The sequence below is a fragment of the Bactrocera neohumeralis genome, chromosome 6, assembly GCF_024586455.1.
Source record: "Bactrocera neohumeralis isolate Rockhampton chromosome 6, APGP_CSIRO_Bneo_wtdbg2-racon-allhic-juicebox.fasta_v2, whole genome shotgun sequence".
NCBI lineage: Eukaryota > Metazoa > Arthropoda > Insecta > Diptera > Tephritidae > Bactrocera > Bactrocera neohumeralis.
Genome location: NC_065923.1, coordinates 80,837,122 through 80,857,225, shown reverse-complemented (window position 1 = coordinate 80,857,225; position 20,104 = coordinate 80,837,122). Strand labels below are relative to the sequence as shown.

The following is a 20,104-nucleotide window of genomic DNA, read 5'->3' as shown; positions in this document are numbered from 1 at the left end:
GTGGCATGCATATCGACATATCGGTATATACATACATATGTAGATATTCGTACATATGCAATTCTCTGTACATACATACATATATGTACATACTTGTATTTATATTTTTACAAATGAGATATACAGTAGAGGCCCGCTAATCCGGATCAATTAAAACCGGCCCCTATCCGGAATATAAGGAAATCCGGATTACCAAAGACATATTAGAACTATGTATTATGAAATAATATTTATAAATTTCCGTTTGTTTATTATAATAAATAATACACATGTTCCAAAAAAAAACAAAAAAAAAACTTAAACCAATAAAGCATAAAAGCGAATGTAGTGAATAATAAACATGTGATCCGGATTAGAGAATACGGATAGAGAATGTCGGTCCGGATTACAAGGGACATAATAGAAATTTTGAGTTTTTTAACCCTGTCCGGATTACAGTGGAATCCGGATTAGGCCACGTCCGGATTAGCGGGCCTCTACTGTACTCGTAAACATAAATACACGTGTTGCCTACTTCTTATTGACCTTACTGTTACCGTTTTCTTTTTGTTGTCGCATGCTAGATATATGTACTTGTATATGTATACATACATACATAATATGTGCTACTGAATAATTATGGGTATTGAATGTTGCTCTGTCAAAATGTTGGTTTATGTGACGGAGCTGAAACATAACAGATGAAACATGTTGCTGAAAGCAATATGTTGTAAAAATATAAGTAAAAGAGCAAATAGTCAAATGGGCGATGTGCTTGTGCTTGAAGCAACAGATCTTAGGTATAGTGGGGCGTATGAGTAATGCTTATCAGCAGCATTAATTTGTCTTAAGTTTGGGCAAAATATATAATTGCGAACATTGCCTAAGTATTTAGCTATAGGCTAATATGCTATAATTTCGTGTGCACATAGATATGGTTCTAATTAACTTTTTATCTACAATGAACGCTATCAAGTCAGATAGAGTCGAACAACTTTTTCATATTTTCACATAGACAACGGAACCCCCGTCTGATTGTATAATATATGTAATAATATTCAATTAACGAATTAATTTCGAAACGTGACTTACAACAAAATTAATAATTGTTTATAAAGTCTCTTAAAAATCCATCACCCTTTCGAAGATATTTCAAACTAGGAAATTAAGAACCACACCATAAACAGAAGCAGAACTTTGATGAAACATACATAAGTCCATAACATAATATGGGCAAGTTGGTGGAGACACAGTGGCGTAGCTACAACTTCGGGCGCCCGGGGCCAAGGATGTTCTGCCGCCCCCCTTATCTACCTACCTACAAGTTTCAGGAGGAAATTGGTAGTAAATTTACAAGACATCTTATTAAAAGCCATAGAAAAAACCCATTTTCGCCCTATATCTTGTACACTTTTGACACAATTTGCAGGAATTTTTGCCCGAATCGGAGTTTTTAAATACCATTTTGCCGCCCCCCCCCAAGACGTTGCGCCCGGGGCGAGACTATGCTCGGAAACATGTTGCTGAAAGCAATATGTTTTAAAAATATGAGTAGAAGAGCAAATAGTCTAATATGCGAATATCTGTATAAGAATTTCATCTTATATGGGAATGTCAGCTGGTATAATTCAAAACTATTATAATTCTTGATATCAAATAGTGTCAACTAATTTTAATAACTCCGGTTGCTTATACTTACATCTGTAAAAAGTCAACAAAAAAACATGAATTTCAAAAATTTGTCAATTACAATTATTCTGTATTTCCAAATTGCTTATGCTGATTACACTTTGTACAATATTCCAAATATAAAGTAAATTTGGTATCGCTTTAATATTTCCTTTAGAATAATTTCTTTTCCTTTATTTTGATTACTAATACTTTTGTTTTGATCATGGGAGCTCTGCAGGGTGCTCCTCTCATAGGTATTTTTTCATAGTTAATGCTAATTTTGTTAATAAATAACCTTTGCATTATTATACATATATTAATGCAAGTATGTTTTTATATATTTTTGTGTCGGCTTTACTTTTAACTATTATTCAACAATGAACATACCCCAAATAATTAATACTCCAAAATAATTCTACAAATTTGCAAACTGGTAAGAAATATAATATTTATTTATTTTACACAATTTATTCAAAGGCAAAAGAGAATTCCGACTTGTGACTATGTTTTTTGATATAATTGAGGAAAAAGGTGGAATACGTTTTCCACATATTTATATTATAGTGAAATATTACATGAGGTATCAAAGTTAAATAAAATATGATCTTATGTGTACACAACTCAAAAAAAACACATTTTGTTTATTAAAGTAAAGAAATAAAATTTTGAAATGCTATACATACATCAAAACTGGCGACTGCCATTGCTTAAATACACAATTTAGAATACTTTAGTATTTTCTTAAATTAAAGGAAGCAAAACGATTCAGTTCTTACGGATGTCGTAAAAATTGCTTTAGATCAAGTTAGCAGAGCGCTCCAGCTAAAAACTGTTAATATTATAAGAGTTGTGATAGCTTCTGATCATTTTGGCACTTCTTTATTCCCAATCTTTTTTTATTTCGAAAGTCCAATCCCATTTCAAGTGTATGTGCTTATCGTCGTCGGTGAATAACGATGCAACTGAATACGTACCACGTGCCATCAGGCCTGCTGGTGCTTCTTCAGATGGTGTTAAATAGAATTGAATTTCTTTTTTCGGTGGATATGAGCCAACCATATGAGTCATTTTATCAACTAAAATATAAAACAGAAATTATGATTAGTTTTTAAATAGTAAACAAATTTAAAAATACTGGCTGTCTTACCAACAACTTTTGAATTAATTTGAAGTTAAAGACAAAGAAACACAACACAATCACATAAATAATGTTAGTAGTTATTAGTTAATAATATTAACAAATCCACAATCAGCAGCGGGAAAATAATTTAGATATACATATATATTACATGATTAAAATTCAAATAAAAAAATAAAGATTAACAGAATTTTTTTTATCAACCTACTATTAGCACAGATACAGATACTTTTTTATGAATGAATTCCTTTAGAGAGGCAAAGCCTTTAGCAGAATAAAAAGCAAGTAAAAAGTTGTATCTCATCATCCTGATATTTGTTTTTTGAAACGAAATGCGGTGCAACATTTTGTGTATCACCCACTTTAAAAAGAATAACACATAGTTAAATTTTATGTATATCACATTTTAAAATATAACACAACTACACATAAATTAAAAAAAGTAAATCAACATAACTCGCATATAACTGTGATAGTAATGGTAAACATTTACTAATATTACATATGTAAAATCCTTATAAAAATATATTATCATATTTTTTATTACATAGTAATGATTTTGAAAATGATTTATAGTAATAAAATAACCATATATGTACATATGTAATAATGGTTTGTCAAAAAAGTCTTGCGGTATTTTTATTGAATTTTTTTATTTTTATTGAAATTGAAATGAATTTTTGATGACTCATGCCCAGCTCTTGACCGATGCTACGGCTGCTACTGTGCCGGTCTCTTTCGACCAATTCAGCGATTTTATCGCAATTTTCGACGACAAGCCTTCCGAAGCTTGGCGCATCTTCGACCAACTCTACACCAGAACGAAAACGTTGAAACCATCGTTGTGCGGTGGAAATGGAAACTATATCAGGTCCATAAACTGCACAAATTTTATGGGCGGCTTGAGATGTATTTTTGCCTTTATCGTAGTAGTAATGTAAAAAATGCCGTATTTTCTCTTTATTTTGCTCCATGTTTGCGACGCTATAACTCACGAACGACTTAAAAGAAACGACAAACACGTGTTAGCGCGTGAAATGAGCTTTTCAAAAAGGTATAGCATGACCCGATGCGACAAAACTAGAACTACACGCTTTCAGCGCCAACTAGCGAAAATACCGCAAGACTTTTTTGACAACCTAATATTTACCTGGTACACCCAATCTATAAGTCTTTTGTACGTATTTAAGGCCATGAACAATCTCTCTTTGCACAATAAAGTCTATGCGCACTTTATAGTGAACTCCTTCTTTAATGACGAATACCTAAAAAAAAATAAATGTTGTAATTGAAATGCAGTAGTTATAATAAATTTGTTATTACAATTATATGTACATTTCTCGTTATGTAATGTTATCTTGGTGTTCAAAAAATTCCTGAATTTCAATTTTACCTGTTTCTTTAGTTGACTTAGATCACCTGTTAAATCAAGTTCCATATCATCTCTCCCCTCAACTACCAAAGCCAATTTCTTCACGATCACTTTGCGTTGATCATTGGAATCTGCAATATAAATTAATTTAGGAGTATGTGAGTAATATTCTTGATGTCCTGTCATGTCCTGTTTTTATCATACCGACAATAATTTTTTCAGCCTGTGCAGGCCCCAACAAAGCCTCTTTGTAGCGACGTAAACTCTCATCCTCTTGATCTACAGCCATTATTTCCTCAATAGTTTTTTCCGGCGGTGGCTGGTACGTGCTGTCGTGTATGTCCTCATCATGAATACCGTGTTCGGCGTGCGACTCTGCTGACATATTCTATAATTTTTTTTACAAACAGAAGTATTGTTGCAGGAAGTAATACTAATATTCTTGGTGATAGATTTTAGTATCCAGTTAATACTCTTAATATATTAATAAATGTACCTAGTGTGTGTGTGCTTTTCTTACATAAATACCGCCATAAATATCAAATTTTACAACCTCGAAACGTTTCCCCGCATGAATCATACAAACATCACATTCGCATGTACATAAATAATATTCCAGCCGCTGTTTTAAAGAATATGTCTAAAGATTCTTTGTGACTCACTAACATCATACATACAGATATCAATTACTTATACGAACATAATATAATTTGATCTCTTTAATGTTTCGAATTCATATATTTGGAAGAAATACTGACAGTGCCCACTCAGATAGTAATGACTAGATATACATTTCCTTCGCTTAGCTATATCTTTTCACTAATAATAACTTATCAATAACACATTTATCAGTAGACTACCAAACTCGTTCGGAATTTACCTTAATATACTTACTCTTGAAAGTATTAATTTTTTTACAAGAGCGAATAAATTACTTAAATTTTTGTTTGGCGATTTTAAACAAGCATATAAATAATTTGAAATGAAAGTATAACTTCCTTAAAACAGCTAAATCTTTTCGAGGACTACGAATGGGTGTATTAATAAATGACGAAAAGAAGTGAGTAGTTTCTCCAGAATTAAAACTCGTTCGTTACAAAATGAAATAGGAACGAGTAAGTTTTCTTATCAGAGTTGTATCTGCTGCTAATAAATTTTACTAAATTTAATTAATTTTTGTCGTAAGAAATGTTAAAAAAGTTGAAGTTTTGTCAGTTTATATATTAGTATATGTAAAACAAGAATTTTAAGACAATTCCCGTGAAGATTGGTGCATGGTTTCAGAGAAGCCGCTCTCTTGAACATATACCTTGTTTTTATTTATGTTTCGTTTCAACACTGTACAAAGCTTTATTTATTTAGTAGCTAAAGTTTGTAGAATATGGAAATCTCATTTATCTGGCAACAGTGGTTTATATATTTTGTTGCTTTCTCTATTCTTTTACTTATTCCTAAAGTTTTTATATTTTTGTGATTTATTTCTTAAAAATTTAAAAAGAGTGAATTACTAAAAAACTCTGACGGAAACGTATTTTTAAGTTAAACGCAATATTGTATTAGTTTTGTGAAAAAAAATTTAGATACGATAAATACGAGTAGAACGACCCAAGTACGGATGTGAAAACGCATATTAGATTAAAAATAGAACAACCTCTTTTCAGTATTCCAAAGTTATTTATGCTCCAGATTAACAGTAGAAGAATTAATACAACCAGTGTAATGGCTCAACAGAATGAACATGTAAGCAACACAACCACAACTTCAGATGTGCTGTCAACTAATGCAAGCAAAATGTTGGAAGCAGCGCTGCAACAAATGGATGGCATAATATCAGGAAATAGCAACATAAATGATCCTTGTGATGGTATAAAATCTGGTGTTAAATCCAGTACGATAATTAAGGCGGAACGCAGTTTGATTTCAGTAAACAATGTGTTGTCAACTGCAAAAACTCTTGCACTAGCTCTTCAGCAGGTAACCAAATTTTAACGTAAAGTGAACTGTCTATGACAATGTTTTCTAGGTAGGATTGGCTGCACCTGTGCCAGATTCGGCTACAGTAGCCGTGATAAGTGACTGGTTAGAAACACATATTCCTCGCCAAGATGCCGATGAGCGACTAAGAAGATTACAGAGGGACAAAGAAACATTAGCTCTTCAGTATCAACTCCTAACCGATCGTGTTTCCGACCAAGCGGATAAAATTATTGAATTGGAGGGTCTTCTTCAAGAAAAAACACAATTATTAAGTGATAGAGATGAACAATTGCAGCGTTTAATGCTTTCGAGATCATCTTTAGAAACTCAAAAATTAGAGTTAATGACAGCTCTTAGCGAGCTGAAGCTTCATAGAGCAGCTTTGGAACGTGAAAATGTAGAGCTGCGTGAGTGGGAAAGCAAAAACCATCACGATAGTCCTATTAAATCATTAAACCCTAAGCGAATTCTCTTTGGTAGTATGGGTAATTTAAATCAAATAAATTTCAATAGTAACGAAAATATCAGATCCCCTAAAACGCCTCCTGTGTCATTACGTCATCAGATACATCCCCAATATCATAGTTTACCACGGGCTCGGAATAATAAGCATAATAACGACAACAGTCACAGCAATTTAATAAATTCGGAAAATAATCACCAATTTGATAGAAATGCAAATATGCAGCGACAACGTAATGTGGCTTTTGCATCAAATGAAAAAATACTTATTGGGGATTCGACTGGATCTTTTTCTGGAACCGAACACGAAGCTCTTGAATGTCGGGAGGATGCTACATATTGTATATCATCACCTAACATTCGTGAAAGATCTGCTAAAGGATTAAAAGGTATTTTAGGGAAATTGAGACGAAGCAATAGTGGAACTTTAGAGCTGCCAGCTATAAAGAATGTAGAATCAGCTTTTGAAAGGGGAGGTATCACACGTGCCACTGCAGGTGGGCGAATTGAATGGAATACTCAATCTCCAAAGCCTTCAACTCCGACAAAAGGTTATACCGAGTGGTCTACGCAAGAAGTATGTAATTGGCTGACGGATCTCGGACTTGGTTGTTATTCTGATGACTGTAGGCAAGTGCTATTACTATTTCACAAATTTAATGAATATACCATTACATATTTTTTTATTTAGAAAGTGGTTAAATGGCAGCACCAACATATGTTTTTTCACCGTCTCTCCAGTAGATATAGAGCGGGAGTTAAATCTGAAATCATCTCTTCATCGAAAGAAAATATTATTAGCAATTGATGAACTAACAGGAAAAGAAAATGATCCACTAGCTTTGAAAGCTGCAGAACTAGATGTTAGTTGGGTTATGCGTTGGTTAGATGATATTGGTTTACCACAATACAAAGATCCGTTTTTAATGGCAAAAATTGATGGAAGAATGCTTCACCGTTTAACAATGGAGGATTTGGCCCATTTGCATGTCTACTCTTGTTTACATATAGCGTCCCTCCGCTGTGGTATTCAATGCATGCGCGAAGTGGAATGGAACGCCGAGTGCCTCATTCGACGCTCGGCCGGATCGGCACGCCCTGCTTCAGACATAGATGATCACAGCTTAGAGGAAGACGAAAAAAATTTAGAAGAAAATACGGAAAACATATCTTTATGGACTGCTCATCGGGTTATGGAGTGGCTGAGAGTTGCAGATTTATCAGAGTACGCACCCAATTTAAGAGGTGCTGGCGTACATGGAGCATTAATGCTTTATGAACCACGTTTCACTGCCGATCTATTGGCAGATTTGCTTAGTATACCTCCTAGTAAAACTTTATTACGGCGGTAAGAATATTTTTTTTATTCATAAACTAGAAGCAAATGATAGCTTTACAATTTTTGTAATTGCTGATTATTATCACTTTTAGACATTTGGCTACACATTTCAAAGAATTACTTGGTCGTGACATAATACAAAATAAACGTGACATTGAATCAAATCCGGGTTATCAACCATTAACAATAACTTCTAAAATAAAACCACAAAAAAAGACGCAGTTCTCATTAAAACGAAGGAAAAGTAACAAGGGAAATGGAGATGTAGATTGGACTGATTATGTCTGCCCCATGTCCTCCTGCCTACTCAACAACGACCAAGATAAGTCACTTTCACTGAGTAATTCAAGTAGCTCCGGAAGATGCTCTGGGAATATAAGTCAGTAACAGGATACATATTGGGGCTACATAACCGAAATAGAATATTGTCGTTCGGCACCATTTACACAAAACTATTTTGAGAATGTTTAATGCCGTGACGACAAGATGCCTATTCTCTAAGCTTTAGTGCTTTGACGCTAACTTTTATTTTGTTTCCGTTATATTCTTATTTAGGTTTTAAACGCAATATTTCAGGCGTACTACAATTTACTATTTATTAAAAATATTTATAAGGATGCATTAACTATGGTTTCATTCTTGGCTATTAAGGTTACTTACCACCAATCTTATATATTTAACAAATATATAATTTCCAGTGCTTTTTTCGTATATTTTCAATCCAAAATTTTTATTCTCAATCATACTTTGTGTTGTTAAACTAGTTTTTTGGTTTTGCGCAGGCATTTAACAATTAAAATGTCTTCCAAATAAATTTTATAGAATTGTATCATATGCGATGGAATATAAAATAAGACAAAAATATAGTATTGAACATAAAATGTTGCCTTAATAGGCATTTAGTAAACCTAATTTCAATGACGTTCACTTTGTAATTTTGTAATACTTATACATGTATATTATCTAGCAAATAGTAAAATACGAACGAGATAGTTAATCATGAATAGTATGTATATACAAAACCGTTTTATATAAATGTTGTGTTAATAAAGTTTTTGACAAGAAAATATATACAGAAAATGTATACATTTTGCATAAATCGAATGGATTTTTTTACTTTTAACTACAATAGGAATTCACAATTAATTATGTCAAATTTATCTATTTAACTTAATCCCACCATAAAATGGGTAATTTATTTATGAACAAAGTGGTTTCAAACTGCACAATGAAATAATAATTTGTGCAATGACTAGTTTAATACATTCATATATGTATACACATATGTAATATATCTAAGTATCCTTAAATTCTAATGATTCTTTGGCAGTGTTAGAAATTTTATGCAAATATTAAGCATTAGAACTAATACGTAATTCAACTGTTTGTAACCAAAATAAATTAAATGTCTTCAAATTACATTATTTTATTAATTATGTCTCTGCAATGTTATCCACCAATTTCTGTTCGGGCAGAATTTTCTCTGTTAAATTAGTGGTACTACTGAGAGTGCTATTTTGCGAGCATACTTCACTAGTTGTTAAAAATCCATGACGTTCTAGTATATTCTGTATGTCCTGCTCTGTAAAGCTGTCTGTTATATTTACTTCTTTTTTCATTTCATTCTTGGTTAAAGGCTGATGACTTAAAAATGCTTTCTCTACTACATTTGATTGATGTACTTCACCGGGAAGATAATCCTTCCAATTTCTGAACAAATAACGGGTGAACTTCTTCAATTGTCGAAATTTACAATACGTAGCTCCTTCAGCAGATTCGAGTTGTTGTGTTTGAATAAGAAATCCTTTTTCTTTAAATGCTTTCTCGAGTTTTTCGCGCTGAGTTGATCTTCGCGACTTCTTTTTAGGATGTAGAGAGTGGCAAGTTAACGGGTTAACCATTAAATTCGCAAAATTATCTTTCATGGAAGAAGTTTTTTGTGTAGATATATCATTGCTGTAGTTTGAACCTACTATTATCTGAATTTTCTGTGGTTGTTTTTGGGTGGATTGAGCTGCAGAACCAGTGTATGAAGACTCTAACCTTGATGTTGGCAATGACATTGAAACCTCTGTTAATGATACAGATGCTGGTGATAACAAGTTTGCAGTCGGAGACTCAGGAATTTGTAAAATTTCATTACTAAGTTCAGCTGATGGTGGTGGTATGTCATTTATTGAAAATTCGTTTTCAGGTGTCGGACTTGATATTACACAATTAACACCTGGTAAGAAACCAGCAGAGTTTTGTAAACTTTCACGAGGAAAATATTCAAAACCACGGGTTGATTTATCGCCAGTACCACTATAATACCGATAATTACCACTCGAATCCACAGAAAGCATTTTCTTCTCCTCCAACGAGGGTTTGTCACCACCAGTGAATTTGAATTTGCATATGCTGACTTCTGTTGGTGTGTTTGGTGTAATTTCCGCCGGAATTGGCGGAATGAAAATGGCGGATCGTTTGCGCTTCTGAGGAGTGAAAATCTGATTAGTACAATTTATTGGCGTAGCAACCGCTGTACTCGTCGATGTGGTTGCGGTTATGCTTGAATTTTCCGACTTAATCGAAGACGGTGTTGACATAAGATCCGGATAATCAATAGTTTGGTTGTTTAAGCTTAAAGTCGGAGACATATTCTCTGTTTTTGACATACGAATCAACCCACTCGGTATTGGTATTTTTAGCGATAGTTGGTTGTCTTTTTCTATAGTCTCCACAGGTAGACCAAATGGCTGACTACTTTTGTTCACTAAGGTACCGGAAAGTAATTTCTGGTAGTATTGACTTAATGGATGTAAATCAAGTTTTGCTTGATTTGGATGTGAAAATGAAGGCGTTAAATCTGTAGAATTATTTGTATCCACATTTGATTCAACTTTTAGAATAACTGACCTTTTGAGATCGGAACTTGGCATTAAATTATTTAATTTTGTTTCTAAGAAATTTTCTACACCCATATTGTGCGCATTTATACATTCAACATCGTCTATTCCGCACGCATTTTCACTTTCTCCGCTCGAAATCGACAAGTACTCGCATTGCTGATCTCTTACACAGAGATTCAAAGGCAATTCGTCTGTAATATCATGCTTTTGCGCATCTTCCTTTGCAAGTTTTGATGTACATAATGCCGTATTGGGGGTACCGGGTAATATTGTGCCATAGTTTTTATATATTAAGTGACAAATATCAGCTTTTTTGGGTTTCCTACCACGTCGTGGTTTCGAATTGTCTAGCGTTATTTCCCCCATGTACGGAAGATCAACAAAGTTGATGACTCGTTTTACTGATGCTGAGTTGATAGCGTTGAAAGTTGTTGCATTTGAAGAAAATTTGTTCATTGCGCATTTGAGACTCAAAGAATGAACCTGATCTTTTTCAGAATTATGTGAGTGTTTAGAATCAAGTCGGATCTCATTTTTTACAGCTGATACATTGGAAGTGTGCATTCGGTCCAGATAATTATTGTTAGGATCATTAAAAACTTCGGCTTTAGTAAGCTCCAATCTTGTAGGCTGCTGACCATGTATTCTCTCAATTGGTTCTATGTCTTCCTCTTGAGCCGATCGTTGGATTGCTGCAATCTTTTGCAACCAGCTACGAACATTTTCTTGCCCACTTTGGGATGGCGAGAGTTTGGAAGAGTGAAGATTTTTGGAAGAACGAAATTCGGATGACTTCGCATTTGATTCTTTAACAAAAGGCGTAAGCTGCCCTTGAGTAGCTTCATAGTGAATAAGGTACTCTGGCGGCAGAGCTTGGTGATGAAAACGTAGTTTTAAAACACCTTTCTTTTTGGACGATTTTAGGTCATTCGTTTTATTATTAGTTTGTGCGACGTCAGTACTTATATGTCCGCGTTTGTCTAGATCATTTGCTGCACGATTCTGAACGCTCATTAAACTAGCCTTAACTTTAAGCTGTTGTTTGGTTAATAAGCTGCAACCATTTTGAGGCAACTTTTTGGGTAGTGGTTTGGATCTGGTCGTTGAAGAAAGTTTTTGCTTGATTATAGTCGACGAAGCAGGCAGTAGGTTCGCTGTTTGTGTATTTTCTTCATTTGGTGCTGTGCATATAATCAGGTGACTATCATCATCACCTGCACCAACATTATTGGCGCCATGGCATATTAACGGATCATCAGAGTTTTGTAAAAGTAATTTGCTAGTGGTTAAATTTAAGCGACGTTGCTGCCGCTGGTCGTGACGCTGTTGGTCGCTTCGCAGCCGTTGACGTGAGAGTTCTTGAAGATTTATTGACTGCTGTTTCCATGTTATGGGATGACTTGAATCCTCGTTTCTGATGACACTAGGTAAATTTACATGGCTTACATTTCCAATATAATTGTTAGCATTATTTTCAATTGAGGACTCCAGCTTAGGCTCCAACGGCACTGCTGGCGAAATACACATGCCCTTTTTGTAAATAGAATTTGCGCCATTCAAGAAATCAAACTCGTCTTGCATGCTATCAGCAACTGTTTGTGATAAAAATTCAAAAAATTATAATTACATTTATGCACTAAATATTCAAAGTAGTAAAAAATATGGAAATTTGTAATAATCATCATGACTATTTTTCTATTAATCAACACTATTTACCGATTTAAATTTAAAAGAATGCACAATTGCATTATTTATCAATAATACTCATACTATTGCGTATTAACAAGAGAATCACAAATTATAAGCACAATTATATTAAGGCAACAGGTTTCCTTGTTATCTCTATGCAAATAAAATAAACTGTTTTTGTAAATAGCAGAGAGAAATGAAATGCTAGAATGCAATTCAGCATTCATAATTACCGGTAAATAGGAGTTCCGGCAACATCTCGTACTAAAGTTTGATATGTTATTGAACTAAAAAAAATAGAGGCGTATACTTCACTTTACTCTCACATGTTTACACAGTTGTCGTTTTCGCTCAGAGAGCCGTATTTTTAAATTATTTTTGGTATTTTACTTTTTTTAGCTTATTATTGGCAAAAACCGTGTCGTACTCTTGTTTTATAGCATCCACTTTTCTGTGTATGCGCACAATTTCCTTATGCGAGTTTTTACGAAAATTTCAAATTTTGTTTGTGCTTTTTGTGTGAAATTCGATTCCCTTTATGCGAAAATTACCATATACGGTATATGTATGTGAAAGTATTTTTACACTTTGAATTTAATTACATTATGCAGAGGGATTTACTTGCACTCTTTTATATTGAGAATACTTAAGTTGAGAAAAAATTGGTTTCGTATTATAATAACACGTGGCTGGTTAAGTGAATTGCATAGTTATAACACAAACACATCTATGTACTAGCTTAAATTCCTGTAGTCCTCCACTGGAGTGTTATTTGCAATATATTGTAAGTGGTTGCAAACGAATGCGATTTCTATCACTTTTCATTACTAACTTCCTTTTCCGTTTCGTTTCACTTGGTATAACTATTGTACGTTTATCTTCTGTTAATATATGAAAACTTTATCACGCGTGATCATGGTGACATCCAAAATACAACTAAGCTGAATGAAAATAATTTTCCGAAAATCCACCTTAGATGAACAACATACTAACTATCTGCGTGTAAATACAAATATAATTACTACAAGTATGTGTTGGAAGGTTTTTCTGTCATTTGAAAGCTGCTGGGCGAATGCATGTTCTCATCTAGATCGCAGTTGAGATTGCTTACTCATTCAACTCAATTCCTACATTCTCTTACACAGTATGCGCTTCAGTGTTTCTTGCTACTAAGCTTTGTCATTTACTTTTCATCAATCATCAACGGAAACGCATGATGTTAAAATTAGAAAAGTCAACTTGTTGAGTACCGCTGCAATAGTTTTGCCCACTGTGCGACAGTAACTACACAGTGTAAACGGCACTAGTTGATTAAAAACTCATATTTGGGCCATAGTCCTAAAATTTAACCCAAGCGTAGTATAAATAGAAAATATGAATTATTATAAAAAACATTTAGCGTGACAACTGGAGTTAACGTCTGCATATATGTACATATTTGATTAAATTATTGCAGGGAGACGTTTTCATATATGTAAATAGTTCAAGACTTTTTTAGAACTTAGTTTATAAATATAAACTTAAGTAGAAACCTATATACTCATATGCTCCTATGTTTGTAGGTAATTATAAACTATTTATGAGAATGTTTTTCCACGATTTGGTTCTATTGGGTTGTATCTGGTGCTACTATAAATAACTTCCACTAACGGAAACTGGAGACGATGGCGTTGAATCTTTGCACTGCATTAGATACATATGTATATGTACATATAGAATTCTTAGTATTATGAAAAATATATATTTTGAAACAATTCAGAGTTTGAATTATTCATGCATATATACATATGTACATTGAGTTATATATAGCTTATTCACAAATATAAGCATCGATTAATACAAATGTACTATATGTCTATAGACACGTGAACTTATGTACCAACGAAGGAAATGATTTGGCTGAGTCTAGAGGGGTACGTTGTATTTAAAAGCGGAGGTTTTTAACTTGAACCATAAGTGGAAAGTGTAAAATTAATTAGTGCTTATGATAAGGGAATATCAATAGTAAATTTCTATGTTGCATCAAACTGGAAAAACGTTATTTGAAAAGTTTATTATTACCGGCGAACACTGTATGCTGTATTACCACTTATTCGATTGGGCTTGTGTATATACGAGAATAAATACTGCAAAAATAAATAGAAAACATACCCAAAAACATTAACCAAAAAAGACTTCCACCAGTCAACCCGGCCAAAAAAGTTTAACTACTAAACCGTACCCAACTGTAATCCACTCCGCAGCCAACAGCCATCGCAATCACCAAAACAATATTTATAGCAACAATGAAATCCCAATTCTACCCATTTATAGCATACACGTCCATAAATGTGAAACTTCCTCCTATAAATGTAAACAAATATTGCAATTCAATTTTAAGCTTCTGCGTTGTGGCTGTGAAAATTGAACCATCAATGTGCCGACGTCACTTGGAGCATTTGTCTAGCAACTGATATATTCAAACTTATAAAAGTTGGTTGATTTTTGTTCGGACACCAAAAAATATGTATTGAGGGGGACGCAATTGTACCAAACACACCTAATTCAACGAATAGTCCGCAGTGGATCTAATAGTTTCTATTTGTCAAGTATTTTTGTTTAGGTAAGTATCTAAACACATTACACTCCTTCTGGCAGTCTCATACTCAACACCCATCTACGAAAAAACCAATATTTTGGAAATATGGAAAACAACACTTATGTACATATGTACCATATATTATTCATAAAGCTGGTTTGGCTAATATATGGACATACCAATAATTTTTCACTATGTGACTGAATAAGTCAAAAGGTGGGTGTCTAAATGAATTAGACAAGAATTTGTTGTTTTCTAGTTGATATATTTGAATTTGCATATGCATACCTACATACATATGTATGTGTACGATAGTGTGTCCATATACTAGACATACACGTGGCATACATATATCTGATACGGTGCATCGCATATTTAACACAAGACTGTAATAACTTAAAAACCAATAAATTATTTTGGTTAATTGAGGTGAAAAAGTGAAATGTGATAGCAAATATTTAGTACTGATTTTTCTTTTTTAGAAATACATATATCAGAAACATAACTATAATTGTACTCTAAACAAATTTTCTTCGTTTTCTGAAACGAATGATCTGCAATTACTTACTTGTATATTCGATGTAATTCCAATTTTTTTGTGATTAAGAAATTGAATGAAGAATTGAAGAGACTCAGAAAAGTAAGTGCAACAGCGAGATACGAGTGCGTGAGGAGCTCTTGGATTTTCACCGCACGGAGTGCTTCCATGTTTTGCATATGGGTAAAATACCTACAAATATAAAATACGCATTATGAACAAACAAGTCTTTAAATTTTCAAAGTTAAATTGCCATGTATACATATGTACATACATACATATGTATGTACATAATGTGATCACCCCAAAATTTACTACAGCTGAAGTAATTTTTTAAGAATCCAATATTCAAATGAGTATTATCCGTATTAGGTTGAAAGTTAATTTAGCACCTCCACATTCATTTTCTTTTATACATACATATGTAAGTACACAATTATAACACCAGTCGTATGACGAATTTATTTTTGCATGCAATCTAGGTGAAGCTCAAAAAGAAGAATGGAATCAGTTTGGCTGGTATATTACAAGCGACATTGCAACAAGCTAGTGTATAAACTGTTGTAGGTGTTGATATTTGAATTAAGCGCTTTAAACAACATGTATGTATGTAAGAGCAATAATTCCAAATTAGTAAAGTTGTTAAGCACTGCGATCAAATATTTGAAGTGTTCCCGGTCATTGAAATATGTCGAATATGAAAATATACCTTTTATAAACGCAACCGCCTCTCCGCAGATGGAAACTACAAAACTGAGAAATGCACAAGTATAAGATATTATTATTATAAATAAATAAAATATGGTAAACATTACCAATAACTTTTTACGGGGAAATTACTTCTTAATAAGATTTGAATGTAACAGTAATAAATATGTTAAATTACATTTAGTACATTTTATTTTTAAAGATTTAAAGATAAAGCTATAATACATAATATTAAATCGGATTATAAGTATATTACAGTCGTCCGGTCCGAAAATGCGTTTGTTTTACTTTACAAAGAATTTAACAACAATTTTTTTGAATTGTAAACTTTATAACTCGTCCGCCCACCATAATACAGAAACAGACGGAGTAATTATAGATGAAGTGTTGTTGTACAATTGCACATACATAGTACATATATCGCATAGTTTTATGATTTTTGGTTAATAATACTAAACGTACGTTAAATAAATAGCAAATAATGTTTTCAGATATTCAAATAAATAATAATACAAACAAAAAATAATGTTATTAGCATAAACATAGGTAACAGCTTTAATTTATAACGTTAACCACATTAAAAAATGAAGTGCATCATATTTTCATGAGCAGCTTCTCATTAGTAATAAGACATAAAGAATTAAACAATTGGCCTCTCAGAGTCTATCTCTTTAATAGAAGTATAAAATTCACCAAATGAATACTATATATTAAAAAGCACTGCATCTTCCCGGAAAATACGAACGCTTAATTATCTTTTCAGTGTTTTGATATCTCTATTCCTACTCTGGACTGAAAATGGGCACCTGCTCACAGATATCTTAGTAATTGAAGTTGCAATTTAATACTAAGCGAGCAAGCTAGTCTGACGCGGGAAATTTCAGCCGCTGAGCGACTCATCAGTACTCATACTGCTATAATAACTCTTTTCAAAATTTCAGCTGCTACCCAAAGTACATTGAGCAATGACTTACCACGTCGTATAATCCATATTTTGATTAACATATGTTTATTAATACCAATAGGTGTTAATGTTCGTCCACTATCATTAATTAAAATTAAAAAAATCGGAAATCGTATAATCAACATTAAAATCATTTTAAACTGTATTCTGGTTCTCATTTTAAACCAACAAGACCAACGACCGGTATATAAACATGTACTAGTTCACTGTTACCAACTTTGTGTTTTACTATATAAATCTGTTATTAGCGGTAATGATAGCAGAGAACGTACATACATAATAGAGAGCGTACATCATGTACGTTCTCTGCTATATTTTACGTTCTCTGGATGTCACTTCCTATTTGACATTCTCTCCACGAACATCGCATTTTGACAGTTCACATCCTATTTAGCTTTGTATACATCTTGACATTCACATTCTACGTAATTGCTACTTTTATTTCGTTTTTATCATTCGCTTTTTGTAAAATTATTACACCTAAAATAAAGTATTGTAACCTTGTTCAATTAAAATATATAAAATGTCTTCAAAGCAAACAGCTAAAAAGTATAAATGGGCTTTGGATTTTAACAATATGTAGGTTGAATTTCGTCAGTAGAATATTGTATCGCCATGAAATTATGAATTTTGTTTCAGAAAAAATGTGGACTTGTCATCTCCTCCGGGTTACAATCCGTCAGTACTAGTCAACCACACTGAAGTGGTGAGAGATCAACGACTTGTTATTAAGAAATCCTGGGACTTGGCGCTTGGTCCTTTGAAGCAGGTAAAAAAAGTTTAATTTAATAGCTCTGATTCAATTGAATTAATTGCAGATTCCGATGAATTTGTTTATCATGTACATGTCGGGTAGTTCCATATCGATATTCCCCATAATGATGGTTGGCATGATGCTTATCCGACCACTTAAAGCAATGTTTTCCACTTCAGTCACATCTAAAATGGCGGAAGGAGCACAAGGCAGTGGTCAGAAACTCGTATATTTTTTGGGAAATATGGCAAATGTTGCTGTCGCATTATACAAATGTCATAGCATGGGCTTATTACCAACACATGCATCTGACTGGCTTGCATTTGTAGAACCTCAAACACGTCTTGAGTATTATGGCGGTGGTGTATCGTTTATTTAAGGCAAATATATAAAAGTCACAAACATTAGAAACGACAGTTTTATTTTGCATCATTGAATCTAATATATAATATTATTAAGTAATTAATAAGTATTACACACTTATTAGATCTAGCAAATCACCTAGGATTTTCCTTTATATAAGAGGCTCTTAAATTCATCTGAAGTCTTCAATTCAAGAGATTAAAATGAAATGTTCCTAATACAGAAGATGAGTGCAGCATTAAAATAATTTAACAAATATTTTCACATGTTCCGAGAGGCAAATATGGGTTTAAATTTATTTTCAATAGGAAATTTTATAAAACTGACTTGTTTCTAAATTTGAAAATATTAATCAGTTGTTAACCTTTGAAATGTATAAATATGATCATCCATTTGATTCAATTGTTTGGTGTTTTAAATTAGCATGATACCCTCGATGCTTGGATACTCACAAATTATAATGGACGGTAATAAGTGATGTTTACGATTTGCTTGATGTTGTAAAGTTGCTCATTTCATAGTTATGCTTCATTTGCGTATGGGAGAAATCAAAATAAAACAATTTAATACATTATTGTAATTTCATTGATATTTTTTAAAGATGTGGGAAGTTTATTGCTCTAACATTTTTAATCGCGGGTGTTCATCTTTCGACTTTGCATACGTTAGAATACAGCATTATATACGAAAAATTAAAACTAATGACATGTACGCAGTTTAATAAAAACAATTTTTCAATAAATATTACTTTTTTCTATGTTCGTCCGCAAATTCTTTTATTTTATCGACCAGCTTGCCGGGTTCATCTACACGAGGAACCTCAAAATTGAAGATGAAAATGGTCAAATTATATATAAATTAATTTATATTAATGCTCCTACCTCATAATTTTGACTTATATAAATTCCAGTATATATGCCAGCCCCAAATGTTATCTGAAATTGAAATACATACATAAGGTAAAGTTTTCGGCAAGATTAGCTTACACACTGAATTACGGAGCTATGTAAAGGTTTGATTTGCGGAATATTCGTTGAATTTCATTAATAAATTTTATTTACGATTAGAGAAGTCAAAAAAGTCTATGATAATTATGCAAAGTCGTTTTAAGAAACGACACACAATTAACAGCACTACGTCATAGATACATATAGTATATACGTAAAGAATCATTAATAGTATTAACTACGCTGGTTTAGTCTAAGTTGCTTCGAGGTTTCCATTATTCCATTATTGGCAAGATTGGACTATATAATAAATCATTATTTTATTGTGAAGAAACTTACCAGAAATTTCAACATGTCGGAAAAATCAAACGCCACTTTGAGGAGTTTCTCAAAAACTGAGCACTAAACAAAAAACGAAAATAAAGCACAAGTGACAGCAACAACAAGTTGTTTCTCGCAAAAGCTCCACAGGAAAAATTGTTATTTTTGGAGAGTATGCTGGTTTTGCTCTTTTCTAGGTTTGTTCTTATAGATTAGGTAACCAGTAACTATTTTGTAAAATAGCACTTTTTTTGGAATCGAAATAACAAACAAATAACATATGTTTGCCAATTACCGTGCAGCTGGCAGCCAAGAACTGAATACATACGAATGACAGTCTTTTAGTCGACGAATCTGTCATAATCTAAAAATACTTTCTATTTTAAATAAACCAGGGACGGTTCTTACAAAAA

At 32.9% G+C, this 20,104-nt stretch overlaps 5 protein-coding genes across 11 annotated transcripts; 2 read left to right on the top strand and 3 right to left on the bottom strand.

Moving 5' to 3' along the window:
* Positions 1-1,708: 1,708 nt before the first annotated feature.
* On the bottom strand, positions 1,709-5,232 carry LOC126762770 (rho GDP-dissociation inhibitor 1). Of its 3 annotated transcripts, XR_007667517.1 has the most exons (6): positions 5,055-5,232; positions 4,365-4,548; positions 4,182-4,291; positions 3,939-4,053; positions 2,798-3,149; positions 2,628-2,726 (listed from the first exon to the last, which is right to left on the bottom strand). XR_007667517.1 is itself a non-coding variant. In XM_050479815.1 (5 exons), the coding sequence occupies exons 2-5, from the start codon at positions 4,543-4,545 to the stop codon at positions 2,530-2,532; spliced, it is 603 nt and encodes a 200-aa protein (XP_050335772.1). In that variant the 5' UTR covers positions 4,546-4,548; positions 5,041-5,229; the 3' UTR covers positions 1,709-2,529. The 3 variants fall into 3 exon arrangements, 2 of the variants coding, with proteins under 2 accessions (XP_050335772.1, XP_050335770.1); XM_050479815.1 differs by lacking the exon at positions 2,798-3,149 and having other exon boundaries at positions 1,709-2,726; positions 5,041-5,229; XM_050479813.1 differs by lacking the exon at positions 2,798-3,149 and having other exon boundaries at positions 1,709-2,726; positions 5,055-5,229.
* Positions 5,233-5,566: 334 nt separating this feature from the next.
* LOC126762768 (liprin-beta-2) lies at positions 5,567-9,357 on the top strand. 2 transcript variants are annotated; one of them, XM_050479799.1, is made up of 5 exons: positions 5,567-5,769; positions 5,822-6,134; positions 6,184-7,229; positions 7,291-7,947; positions 8,031-9,357. In XM_050479799.1, exons 2-5 carry the CDS (start codon positions 5,838-5,840, stop codon positions 8,323-8,325), a joined length of 2,295 nt encoding a protein of 764 aa, XP_050335756.1. In that variant the 5' UTR covers positions 5,567-5,769; positions 5,822-5,837; the 3' UTR covers positions 8,326-9,357. The 2 variants fall into 2 exon arrangements, with proteins under 2 accessions (XP_050335756.1, XP_050335755.1); XM_050479798.1 differs by having other exon boundaries at positions 5,567-6,134.
* Positions 8,664-17,511, bottom strand: LOC126762766 (uncharacterized). 4 transcript variants are annotated; one of them, XM_050479793.1, is made up of 4 exons: positions 17,317-17,511; positions 16,344-16,387; positions 15,665-15,826; positions 8,664-12,421 (listed from the first exon to the last, which is right to left on the bottom strand). In XM_050479793.1, the coding sequence occupies exon 4, from the start codon at positions 12,408-12,410 to the stop codon at positions 9,372-9,374; it is 3,039 nt and encodes a 1,012-aa protein (XP_050335750.1). In that variant the 5' UTR covers positions 12,411-12,421; positions 15,665-15,826; positions 16,344-16,387; positions 17,317-17,511; the 3' UTR covers positions 8,664-9,371. The 4 variants fall into 4 exon arrangements, with proteins under 4 accessions (XP_050335750.1, XP_050335749.1, XP_050335752.1 ...); XM_050479792.1 differs by lacking the exon at positions 16,344-16,387; XM_050479795.1 differs by lacking the exons at positions 16,344-16,387; positions 17,317-17,511 and adding an exon at positions 17,088-17,193.
* A 204-nt stretch (positions 17,512-17,715) lies between these two features.
* Positions 17,716-18,471, top strand: LOC126762771 (ER membrane protein complex subunit 4). Its single transcript, XM_050479816.1, has 3 exons — positions 17,716-17,885; positions 17,946-18,075; positions 18,125-18,471. The coding sequence occupies exons 1-3, from the start codon at positions 17,830-17,832 to the stop codon at positions 18,437-18,439; spliced, it is 501 nt and encodes a 166-aa protein (XP_050335773.1). The 5' UTR covers positions 17,716-17,829; the 3' UTR covers positions 18,440-18,471.
* A 210-nt stretch (positions 18,472-18,681) lies between these two features.
* On the bottom strand, positions 18,682-20,010 carry LOC126762772 (uncharacterized). Its single transcript, XM_050479817.1, has 4 exons — positions 19,710-20,010; positions 19,305-19,358; positions 19,172-19,242; positions 18,682-18,949 (listed from the first exon to the last, which is right to left on the bottom strand). The coding sequence occupies exons 1-4, from the start codon at positions 19,722-19,724 to the stop codon at positions 18,934-18,936; spliced, it is 156 nt and encodes a 51-aa protein (XP_050335774.1). The 5' UTR covers positions 19,725-20,010; the 3' UTR covers positions 18,682-18,933.
* Positions 20,011-20,104: the final 94 nt, after the last annotated feature.

Excerpts from the sequence above, each read along its gene's own strand:
- LOC126762770 (XM_050479815.1), bottom strand. The coding sequence starts at position 4,545 with ATGTCAGCAGAGTCGCACGCCGAACACGGTATTCATGATGAGGACATA. Across the intron at positions 4,292-4,364 it reads GGCTGAAAAAATTATTGTCG|ATTCCAATGATCAACGCAAA; the intron begins GTATGATAAAAA and ends TTTATATTGCAG. Across the intron at positions 2,727-3,938 it reads TTATAGATTGGGTGTACCAG|TTGATAAAATGACTCATATG; the intron begins GTAAATATTAGG and ends TTTATATTTTAG.
- LOC126762768 (XM_050479799.1), top strand. The coding sequence starts at position 5,838 with ATGCTCCAGATTAACAGTAGAAGAATTAATACAACCAGTGTAATGGCT. Across the intron at positions 7,230-7,290 it reads TGTTATTCTGATGACTGTAG|AAAGTGGTTAAATGGCAGCA; the intron begins GCAAGTGCTATT and ends TTTTTTATTTAG. Across the intron at positions 7,948-8,030 it reads AGTAAAACTTTATTACGGCG|ACATTTGGCTACACATTTCA; the intron begins GTAAGAATATTT and ends TATCACTTTTAG.
- LOC126762766 (XM_050479793.1), bottom strand. The coding sequence starts at position 12,410 with ATGCAAGACGAGTTTGATTTCTTGAATGGCGCAAATTCTATTTACAAA.
- LOC126762771 (XM_050479816.1), top strand. The coding sequence starts at position 17,830 with ATGTCTTCAAAGCAAACAGCTAAAAAGTATAAATGGGCTTTGGATTTT. Across the intron at positions 17,886-17,945 it reads GCTTTGGATTTTAACAATAT|AAAAAATGTGGACTTGTCAT; the intron begins GTAGGTTGAATT and ends ATTTTGTTTCAG. Across the intron at positions 18,076-18,124 it reads CGCTTGGTCCTTTGAAGCAG|ATTCCGATGAATTTGTTTAT; the intron begins GTAAAAAAAGTT and ends AATTAATTGCAG.
- LOC126762772 (XM_050479817.1), bottom strand. Across the intron at positions 19,243-19,304 it reads ATATAAGTCAAAATTATGAG|GTTCCTCGTGTAGATGAACC; the intron begins GTAGGAGCATTA and ends TTCAATTTTGAG.